Genomic DNA, 12,011 nt, shown 5'->3' with positions numbered 1-12,011 from the left:
ACAGATAAACAGAGTGCAGCAGAAGTAATTGTAATGTATTCTTCGTGATGAAGCACATTTGTCTTGTTTATCCGTGGGGTATTTTCTTCCGCACAAAGCAGCTGTCACAGAAACATGCCGGTATTCTCAGAAGAGCTCGTAATGTGACGGAAACAACAGAAAAATATTTGCATATGTTTTTGTTTGCTATAATCGCTCAGTAAGTCGAAGAACATTTCTGCTGTTATTTCTCTCTGACTGTAATTCCCATTTGTCGAACAGAAAAGCCCCATTAGGACCACTTCATAACACTGTACAGTTCGCGGATACTCGTAAACACAATGAGAGTGCTGTTTATCGTAGTTCTGGTGAACATCAGACTCATTTCTGGATGTTATAGCTTCAGGATTGCACAATTACAACCAATAATGGTGACTGATGTTTCTTCTGATTTTTGTTCTCACTTAGCTGAAGTTCAGATCCTTTATACACTTATTCATTGAGTCATTTTTACAAACACATTTATGTTGTAAAATGGTATTTATTGCGAGTATATTATTCCTTGTATACTGCAGTTCAATAAACAAGAAGTTCATATAGAGTGACTTACATTTAAGACATAATATCACAAGTTATGTCTGTTTTTGCTCCACTAATGACAATAGTTCCAAACGAAACCACAGCCGAACCGTACCGTTTTTCGTTCCTGAATGAATCAGCATTTTCGAATGATTCGGCAATGGATGAGTGAACAATTCAGTGACTCACTCATAAAAACTTGATTAATTTCTGAATTATTTAGTCATTGTTAAAATAATCGGTTGATTGAATGAATGATTCAATGACTCACTCATAAAGACTTGTTTCATTTCTGAATGATTCAATCATTGTTGAAAGAATTGGTTGAGTTTATGATTCAATGACTCACTCATCATAAGACTTGTTTCGTTTCTGAATGATTCAATCATTGTTTAAATAATTGGTTGAATGAATGATTCAATGACTCACTCATAACGAATTGTTTCATTTGTGAATGATCGAGTCTTTGTTGAAATAATTGGTTGAGTTTATGATTCAATGAATCACTCATAAAGACTTGTTTCATTTCTGAATGATTCAATCGTTGTTGAAAGAATTGGTTGAGTGAATGATTCAATGTCTCAGACAATTTGTTATTGAATGTTTCAGTGTTGCCGGGCGAATCGGTTGAATGAATTAGACTATTAATTCAACATTCAGTAATGCAGTCACTTGTGTAACTGCTGCCAGCACCATATCAGGCCTTTCGTCCAGTCCGATGTAAAGATAGTCTAAAGTTATTAAATATTCGTAAGTTATATAATTTGTTTTGTAGAAATGTTTTTTGTTATGTTTAAATAATAAGAGAGTACTAATACATTTTGTAATTGTGTCTGGCGCTGTGAACGTCTCTGTTCTGTTCTCGATACGCAGCTGATCTCATGAATTAATTAGTGCTGCACAAGAGTTCTCAAAGCTTCGGTTTCATACTGAAAATCAATACATATGCAGATGATGTCCAGCTAAAAACGCAGCCCGTTGAGAAATCTCAAGCTTTTTCCACTCGTTTTTGAGTCTGTGGTCTGTTATATCAGAAATGTGCATCTGATGATAATAGCAGAGGTGGGTCAACAACAGCCTTAAGAGAGACTTCTGACTCATGTGAACGTATGTGGGTGACGTCAGCAGGGTTACAACATTGACGAGGTTATTCACATTCAATGTTATTCGCTTATGCTCATCAACTATTGGCAGTGAACGGAGACGCACAGATGCTGTGTTCTTCCAGCTGGGCTTTGTCAAATCTGCCATCCATTCACTGTCTTCTGCTGGATATTCACTGAAAACAACGCCATCTGAATGCATTATATGTGTTTGTGGTGTTTTTAATATGCTTTACGACAAATCATGTGTAAATTCACAAGTCGACAGCATTGCTGAGTATTTTCTCCTTAAAACTGCAGTGAACCAAAGACAGTCTCAAACACACGGTTAGAAATCGCTGGTGTTTCTGACGTCACAAACTACCTTGTAACCAATCAGATCAACGTGTGATCGTCAACGAGTGGATCTCTGAGTGAGTGAGTGAGTGGAGGCGGGGCTCATTTGCATATTCATAGAACCGCGAATACTAAATGAGGGAAGGGTGTCGAGTTACATTCGAGCTATTTTAAGCCATTTTTTTTTCAAGGAAAAAAAGGTTTAAATATGTCATTTTGGTGATCAAAGATGAGTTTTAAGGGATACAATGATTGACTACAGTGCGACTTTAAGCACAATATTATTATTACTGATACAACATCATCATTTTACGTAAGCACAAACATATTTATACGTTCTTATGATGCAGAACATTAACAGAGGATCTGGGCTCTTTTTCTCTGTAGGATTGAAGTTAGAGTCCCGGATCAACTTATTATACAGAAGAACAACAGAAGATGTGGCCGTCGAGTGCAGAAGAACATGTGTTTGTCGCCTACTGATCCGTACTCGGGCATTCTCACTACCGGTAACACACACACACACACACACACACACACACACACACACACACACACACACACACACACACACACACACACTGCTTTTATAAGACAATAGTGTTATTATTCAGCTCAATTTTATTTCAATATTATTTAGTTCATTAACAATATGAACTGTGCAAAGGTTATTAATTATGAAGCGAATTACATTTTAGACATAATTTTACAAGTTATGTCTGTTTTTGCTCCACTAACGATTAAAATGCCAAACGAAACCACACCTGAACCATTTCTGAATGATTCAATTGTAGTTGAAAGAATTGTTTGAATGAATGATGCAATGACTCATCATAAAGACTTGTTCACTCATAACCTACTGGTGTAACTGTGTAACTGCAGCCAGCACTATTTCAGGCCTTTCGTCCAGTCCGATGTCTAAATAGTAAAGCTAGTTTAAAGTTATGCAATATTCATAAGTTATATAATTTGTTTATTAAAGTTGATTAATTATGAAGCAAACTCTGTTATTAAAATACAAAGCAGCTCTACAGAAGACAATAATATCTTTATTCAGCTCAATTCAGTCCAGTGTTGTTTCGATTCAGTTCCATAAGTGCTGATTTTGCTAAGTTTATTCATTTTTAAATTAATTCAATTCAGCTATAAAGCAGCTCCGCAGAAGACAATAGTGTTATTATCCAACAGAGTTTGTTTTAAGTTTTGTTCTCACTCAATAGTGTCAGTGCAGTCAAACTGATATTACTGAATATAAAGTGTCTTTTAAAAGTCTTATAAGCAACAATGTTTTGAATAGTTTTAACAGTAATAACCCTGCTGCTGATGAGTGGAGTTGTGTACTGAGTGTTGGTGTGTGTTGCGTCTCAGGCGTTACCGTAGATACAGATGAAAACTGGTGCTCTCAGATCAACAGACTGCAGCAGCTCATCGACAAACTGGAGTGTCAGGTGAATAAATCCAAATATCCATTCACACAATAATCTTTATGTTTTGAGCATGTACACTGCCGTTCAAAAGTTTGGGGTCGGTAAGATTTTTAATGTTTTTGAAAGAAGTCTCTTCTGCTCACCAAGGCTGCATTTATTTGATTAAAAATACAAAACTAACCCAGTAATATTGTGAAATATTATTTCAATGTTTTCTATGTGAATTTATAGTAAAATGTAATTTATTCCTGTGATCAAAGCTGAATTTTCAGCATCATTACTTCAGTCTTCAGTGTCACATGATCCTTCAGAAATCACTATAATATGATGATTTGATGCTCAAGAAACATTTATGATTATTATAAACGTTGAAAACAGTTGTGTACCGTTTTTTTAGGATTCTTTGATGAACGGAAAGTTCAAAAGAACAGCATTTATCAGATATAGAATCTTTTGTAACATTAAACACTACCGTTTTTTATTTTAAGTTTATTTTTTGGGGGAAATAAATAAAAGAAATCAATACTTTTATTCATCAAGGAGAAATTAAATTGATCAAAAGTGACAAAAAAGACTTTTATAATGTTACAAAAGATTCTATTTCAAATAAATGCTGTTGTTTTTAACTTTCTGTTCATCAAAGAATCCTAAACAAATGGTACACGACTGTTTTCAACATTGATAATAATCATAAATGTTTCTCGAGCATCAGATCATCATATTATAGTGATTTCTGAAGGATCATGTGACACTGAAGACTGGAGTAATGATGCTGAAAATTCAGCTTTGATCACAGGAATAAATTACATTTTACTATATATTCACATATAAAACAGAGGTTTTACATTGAAATAATATTTCACAATATTACTGGGTTTGTTTTGTATTTTTAGTCAAATAAATGCAGCCTTGGTGAGCAGAAGAGACTTCTTTCATAAACATTAAAAATCTTACCGACCCCAAACTTTTGAACAGTAGTGTATATTGAGATAGCATGTCTTACAAACCAATTTTGTTTTGCTTTTCATTTCTAGAGTCCAAAGTTGGAGCCTCTGAAAGAAGATACACTGGCCAGCACGTACAAATCAGTGAGTTCTCCGATCCACCGCTTCAGAAGTCCAGTCCATATTTTATGTCTGTTTAAGCCTCAAGATCCTCCATCATTATGCAAGAATTCACCCAATGATGAACGATACAATATGTTTAATCAAAATCAGGGATGGATGAAGGCAATGAGGGAACGGACAAAGTATATTAATGAAGCGATGAAGTAGCAAAGCCCAGTTAAACAAAAGGTTTTGTTCTTTTGAGTCTTTTCAATGAATGAGTTGATTCGGTTCTCAGTGAACATTATCAGTGAATAATAATCAGTTTTCCTAAATTTCAGAATTAAGCACACATAATGGACCACTGTGCGTTTATGCATCTTTCTTGTGAAAAGAAGTACACTTTAGCATCCTTTTAAAAAAAGAGTACTTACTATGGACATAATATACTGTAAAAGAATATACATGAGTGCAAACTTTTAAGACAGTTAAATTTGCATGTTAATTGGAATTAAATGAAAGTGTATTATAGTTTGCATTTAGCTGAACTTTGTTGTGCTTTTTTGACCCTGCTAAGTAAGACTTAAATAGATCTTTATATTTAATTTCATATTTACTTCCATTGTCTTTGAAATAAGAAAAGCACTTATGGTGAACTAAAATATACTTTAATGTCATTTCTATTGAAACTTGTATGTCATTTGTAATTACACGTTTGTGATGAAGTTGCAATTTAAAATATATTTACTGTAGATGTACTAGATAACACACTACAGTTAGACTTATAATCAAGTACTTGATGTGCTTTAGTATGTTAGTCAGATTAAAATAAGTGTACTTCTGTGCCATGCCGAAGATAAAACTTAATTTGACATTATCACAAAGTTATTAAAATGAGATAAGAACCACAATAATGAAAGTGAACTCTCTTAGTACTTTTATTTCATTAATATTATCTGCAAAAATATGCACATTCAGTATAATTAAGCACACTTCTTTTTCACAAGGGACAGTGTCAGCATTTTCGGTGTATTATAAAATATTATATTATACACAAGGACATGAGGGTGAATGAGTAATGATAAACAGATTCTGCATTATGATCAGATGTTCGGCATGAAACCGGAAGCTTGCATTAGCTCTCTTTCTCCAGTTTGTCATATTTGATGTGTGTGTTTTCATCTCCAGAACATTCTGCTGGTGCAGAGACAGATGAGCGTGACCGAGAATGATGTCGAGGAGTTTCAGAAAGCTCTGAAGTCGTACGCCGACACCACTGCCAATCAGAACGACAGCCTACAGTGAGGAAAACACACACACACACACACACACCATATTATTACATACAAGTTACTATCAAGATACTGTATGAACCATAATGCTCCAAGAGAATATTAACCCTGTAAAGCCTGAAATCCATTTTTTAAAATAGAACCTTTGGACGAAAAGACAAAAAATTACTCATATTTGATACATCAGGTTTTTATATATAAAATCTGATATAGTGAGAATTTGTAGCTCAAACTCGAGGAGGAAAAACGTCTTTATTTTATTCAGAGGCTCAAACTGAGTACAAATATGCAATTTTATGTTTATATGGACAAAAAGTAAGATGAAATTCTGATGCTTGTAATGTAAATCAATGAGATCTTTATAATCATACAAATTAGTTATTTTTTTGGTTGTTATTTTGGGCTCTGTCGACTCCTGAGGTAAAATCCCCAATTGCATTATAAACCTGTTAAAATTCAATAAATATTGTTTTATTCACGTTTCCATTAAAAGAAACCGTATCGTTTCCTTTTTCTAAATGTTGCGTCCTTGACCCTAGACCAGGCGTAACACAGTACAGCACATAATTACACAAATAGCATATAAATATCAATATCTCCAAATAATATGTCTTAGTAAGATGATATTTAAATGCTTTGTTTATTATCAAAGCTCTGGAGTTTTAAAACAACGCAATGCAATACAATGATGATTGAGAGATGAACAAATAAACCTTCCTCAAAAGCCTGATGATCATATTTGATACAGAATAAATATATATATATTTTTTTTAAATTATGTATGAATATTCAAGTAAACCAAAGTTGCTTCCGTCCAGTAAGCGTTCATCTTGAAATATTATTAATATAATAGTTATTCTTACATTTACTTGATACAAATCAGTGCAGATTTCAGATCATAAAGACACGTGAAGCTCGAGCTGAAGGATGTTTGTGCAATTAAACTAAAAGACTTTTCCTCGCTAAAACAGTGTAAGCTGTCAATCAGAGACGGAAGGACTTGAGGAGATTGAGTGCGACAGGTTTATCAGCAAAGTTTTGATCATTTAGTGGTCTGATTTGCTTTTATTGCTGTGTGATAACTATAATGACAGCCATGACTAACCATCAACATTGGGTTTTAGTGCCAATGTTCACCAGATGCTTGCACTGATTGGTCGTCTCTCTGTGTCTCTCGTTCAGTGTGTCCATCCAGAAGCTTCCCGAGAAGAGCTGCTACATCATCTACGAGTTCTGGGAGGACCGTATTTCCTGGATGAGGTGTGTGTGTGTGTGTGTGTGTGTGTGTTGAGCAGCATAATGATTTAGAGAGTCAGTTCAAGGGTCTTTGTAAATCAGATCCTAATGGAGTGTATTTTCCCGAGCTGGAGTCGAGCACGCTCTGGTCTGAGGGGTTATTCAGCTCCCGCTGTAGTTCTCCGTGTGCTGAAGCTCCTGCTGGCTTTTACATCTGTCAGGGAACATGATCGGCCACGGTTCTGCTCTGTCCACAACAGTTACGCATTAAAACATAGATTTCCCAGCTAACCAAAATCTGTTCTAAGAACATTTTGCTAATGTTCCCATTAAAGAGGCCATATTATGCCCTTGTTACAAAGTCTTGATGATGTTTTTGGGCTTGACTCGAATGACTTTTCATGCCTAAATGTGTGTGAGTTAATATGATGTGTGTGTGTGTGTGTGCGTGCGTGCGTGCGTGCGTGCGTGTGTGTGTGTGTGTGTGATATGAGTGTGCGCGCACGCGTGTGTGTGATGGATGTGACTGTGTGTGTGTGTGATATGAGTGTGCGCGCACGCGTGTGTGTGATGGATGTGACTGTGTGTGTGTGTGTGTGTGTGTGTGTGTGTGTGTGTGTGTGTGTGTGTGTGTGTGTGTGTGTGTGTGTGTGTGCGTCTGATGTGAGTATGCGCGCACACGTGTGTGTGATGGGTGTGTGTGTGTGTGTGTGTGTGTGTGTGTGTGCGTGCGTGTGTGTGTGTGTGTGATATGAGTGTGCGCGCACGCGTGTGTGTGATGGATGTGACTGTGTGTGTGTGTGTGATATGAGTGTGCGCGCACGCGTGTGTGTGATGGATGTGACTGTGTGTGTGTGTGTGTGTGTGTGTGTGTGTGTGTGTGTGTGTGTGTGTGTGTGTGTGTGTGTTTGATACATCAGGTTTTTATATATAAAATCTGATATAGTGAGAATTTGTAGCTCAAACTCGAGGAGGAAAAACATCCTTATTTTATTCAGAGGCTCAAACTGAGTACAAATATGCAATTTTATGTTTATATGGACAAAAAGTAAGATGAAATTCTGATGCTTGTAATGTAAATCAATGAGATCTTTATAATCATACAAATTAGTTATTTTTTTGGTTGTAATTTTGGGCTCTGTCGACTCCTGAGGTAAAATCCCCAATTGCATTATAAACCTGTTAAAATTCAATAAATATTGTTGAATATGAGTGTGCGCGCACGCGTGTGTGTGATGGATGTGACTGTGTGTGTGTGTGATATGAGTGTGCGCGCACGCGTGTGTGTGATGGATGTGACTGTGTGTGTGTGTGTGTGTGTGTGTGTGTGTGTGTGTGTGTGTGTGTGTGTGTGTGTGTGTGTGTGTGTGTGTGTGTGTGTGTGTGTGCGTCTGATGTGAGTATGCGCGCACACGTGTGTGTGATGGGTGTGTGTGTGTGTGTGTGTGTGTGTGCGTGCGTGTGTGTGTGTGTGATATGAGTGTGCGCGCACGCGTGTGTGTGATGGATGTGACTGTGTGTGTGTGTGTGATATGAGTGTGCGCGCACGCGTGTGTGTGATGGATGTGACTGTGTGTGTGTGTGTGTGTGTGTGTGTGTGTGTGTGTGTGTGTGTGTGTGTGTGTGTGTGTGTGTGTGTGTGTGTGTGTGTGTGTGTGTGTGTGTGTGTGTGTGATATGAGTGTGCGCGCACGCGTCTGTGTGATGGATGTGACTGTGTGTGTGTGTGTGTGTGTGTGTGTGTGTGTGTGTGTGTGTGTGTGTGTGTGTGTGTGTGTGTGTGTGTGTGTGTGTGTGTGTGTGTGTGTGTGTCTCTGTGCGCCTCTAATGTTTTCCAGCCAGATTGTTGAGGGTCTAACGTGACTAAATTCAAATTAGCAGATGGCTCGTCTAGTAACACAAATTTCTCAAACAATCACGCTGATCTAGAAGATTTACACGTGACGGCTTATGTTACCTAATCTCATTCGTGATGCTTCTCATGTCTGCGTTGTGAAGTACACACACCTTACGTGTGGATCTCATCTTCTCCTTAAAGATACAGTGATCTAATTTAAGAAATAAATCATTTGTGTTTTACCTTTAGAGAAATGCAAAGATAAAAAGCTGATATTTATTAATAAATCCAAACTTCTGTATTGCTTGAATATTCAGGTTTGTTGCATCTATTTACACTACCGTTCAAAAGTTTGTGGTTTGTAAGATTGTTTTATGTTTGTATGCCCACCAAGGCTACATTTATTTGATCAAAAATACAAAACAAAATGTGATATATTATTATGATTAAAAATAGCTGTTTTCTGTGTGAATATATGTTAAAATGTAATTTATTCCTGTGATCAAACCTGAATTTTCAGCATCAGTCTTCAGTGTCACATAATCCTTCAGAAATCATTAAAATATGATGATTTGCTGAAACATTTCTGATTATTATCAGTTGAAAACAGTTGTGCTGCTTTAGATTTTGTGGAAACCGTGATACATATTTTTTTCATGATTGTTTGACGAATATCGATTACTCATGAGCAAGGAAAATGTATTGGCTTATTTACAGCTGAAATGTGTCGCTCTTGCACCACTGGTGGCATTTAATGGGATTGCAAAAATAATGCAAGTTCCCAAGCATGATAGAAACTTCAGTTAAATGAAATGTAACTCAAAACTCAATTTATTCTCCTGAGCGCTGAATTAAGCAGCCGGCTGTTTTCATCTGGAGGATGCTGTTCATTATATCCTCTGATAACATGAGATTGTTTGTCTACAGTTATTTGCAGTCTGACGCCAGTAAGATGTTCCAGCGCTGCATCATAGACATGATGGAGGACCCAGAGATCGTGTCCACGATGCTCATGCCAGGTGAGAGAGAGCGTCACAACATTTATCAGCTCTTTCTGAATGCATCTGTCTCAGCCTGGAAGGAAAAAAGAAATTAAACAGTCTTTAATGAGGCGTTATGATGCTTCGTCTTTTTAATATCTGCCTGTTTGTTTCTCACAGCGTCCTGGTGGATCATGACAAACAACTAACAGCAACCCGAAACACCACTGAACCCCCATCTGAAATAATGACCCCATTGTGTCTGTAATAACTAGATCAAAAAAAAAAATCAGATTAATCATCTGTACGTGTGACACACACACACACACACCTTTTTTGTGTTGCATTTTATAGATGATGTCTGTCTGATAGTTCACAGAAAACAAGCAGGGTTGTACATCATTCAGAAGTGGATTCAGATGCTTTTCTCATTCAAGTTTAATTGATGAATTTGAATTGAGGTTGTAAATTGGATGCAGAAATATTGAATTTGAATCAGCGTTTAGTTTTTATTTTAGTTTTATTATAGTTATCAATATTTGTAATTACTTTTATATTTTGATTTCGTGTTAAATTCAGTATTTTTTTTTGTCATTTTGTTTTTTAATATTGTTATAGGTTTAATTTATTTTTATTTTTATTTCAGTTTAAGTTTGAACTTTTCCAGTTAATAATTTTAGTGCTTCAACTTAAACTTATTTCAGTTCTAATTCTAATTTTTGTTCAAAGTTATTTCAATTAAAAAAATAATAATACTTTAAGTTAACGACAATAACCCTGATTTGAAAAATTTAAAGAAATGAATATAAATGTTAAAGTATTTTAAATAACATTATATTTAATAAGCTATTTTTTTTTATTGAACACAATGGAAGAATATTTCCTAGAATTATCTTAATATATTATTATTTAATATTAGATTCATATTTTGATTGTAGTATTTAAGTTGAATGGTGGACAGTTTTTGCTGCTGTTCAGCAGAATTAAGATCTTATAATTGTTTTGACAATTTATCTTAGTTTAGTTAAATGTCTGCTCAGCTGAGAAGAAAATGCATCTACGTGTCAGGGAACGAATAAGCATAATTAGTCAAAAAAGATTTATGTAAATATTTATGTTTTAGAGCTTGTGTTGACCAATGGAGTTCGTCTGTGTGACTGTATTGAATTTCTTAGCAGCGTCCTCCTGACATGTTCGATTCAGATTCAAAGGAACCGATTCTCGAATCTTCAGTTGTGAATGAATGCTGCAGACCCGCCGCTAACAGGCATCGGTGTGTTATTCTAATCGCATGTTTAGAAAATAAAGCGTGTTTCGCTCCATTCCGTGATGAAACTTTTCAAGCCAGTAGCTTTGATGCAGATACAGCGACTCTCAGAGCTAAATACCAAGAGGAAACGCAAGAATTCACGTGTTCTTGTAAATAAATAGCCTATTATGACAACTCTATAGCAAAATGATCTGCATCATGAAACATGATGAAACTGCATGCAGATTAGGAGATGTTTTATAGTGTCAGTTGATTTGCAACAAACAATTATTTCTCAAGAGAAGTTTGAAGTAGAGGAGTCAGACTGTGAATAGAGATTTCTGTTATTGTAATTTAAACCTTCCTGAAGTATTTCACCCGTTCTGGCCTCATTTACTCGCTCGAGTCCTTCTAAACCTGGATCAACACACATATATTTATTTATATATATTTACTGCATATAGACACTGTAAGATCCTGGTTTGACTGTCTTATTGTTTGATGACCATGGAAACCTGCTAGTTGTTGTACTATTCATGCATCTTACCTGAAAAACAGAAACCTGACCTTTTTGCTTTAGGGTTTTCACTGTAAGTGGATTGGTCCATTAAATGAAAATAAAACTCGAATGATTATTCTGTGTGGTTTTGTTCTTCAATCATTTCAGCTTTTTAATGTTTTGTATCACTGACTAATTATTTGTGGATGATCTGTGAATATAAAGCAGCAGAATAATAGACTTCAAGTCAGAAATAGCTCAATTTTTTCAAATAATTAGTAAAGAATCTTTCGCTCTCTCATAATGACACTTCAGTGATTTGTCGAGAAGCTTCTGAAATGATGACAGTAATTAGGACTATTAAGTCCTTGTCAACCAGGATAGGCCTAATTGGACTGATTTAAAAAAAAGGTGAATAATCTGCATCTTAATAGCCTACTAACTTTTTA

The 12,011-nt window shown here is 35.8% G+C and overlaps 1 protein-coding gene across 1 annotated transcript in view; it reads left to right on the top strand.

Annotated features, from left to right (window-relative positions):
- The window catches only part of necab3 (N-terminal EF-hand calcium binding protein 3), a 41,066-nt gene extending 29,368 nt beyond the window's left edge, over positions 1-11,698 (top strand). Inside the window, exons 7-13 of the mRNA XM_077197670.1 lie at positions 2,385-2,506; positions 3,366-3,445; positions 4,459-4,512; positions 5,659-5,771; positions 6,945-7,022; positions 9,762-9,853; positions 9,995-11,698. Of these exons, the coding sequence (XP_077053785.1) occupies positions 2,385-2,506; positions 3,366-3,445; positions 4,459-4,512; positions 5,659-5,771; positions 6,945-7,022; positions 9,762-9,853; positions 9,995-10,023 (568 nt within the window). The 3' untranslated portion in view covers positions 10,024-11,698. The remainder of the gene's footprint in view (positions 1-2,384; positions 2,507-3,365; positions 3,446-4,458; positions 4,513-5,658; positions 5,772-6,944; positions 7,023-9,761; positions 9,854-9,994) is intronic.
- Positions 11,699-12,011: the final 313 nt, after the last annotated feature.

This window comes from Siphateles boraxobius, unplaced genomic scaffold (assembly GCF_051911475.1).
Source record: "Siphateles boraxobius isolate OS27281-9 unplaced genomic scaffold, OSU_SipBor_1 41, whole genome shotgun sequence".
NCBI lineage: Eukaryota > Metazoa > Chordata > Actinopteri > Cypriniformes > Leuciscidae > Siphateles > Siphateles boraxobius.
The sequence above is the reverse complement of the archived record's forward strand: the minus strand, read 5'-3'. Positions and strand labels throughout refer to the sequence as shown.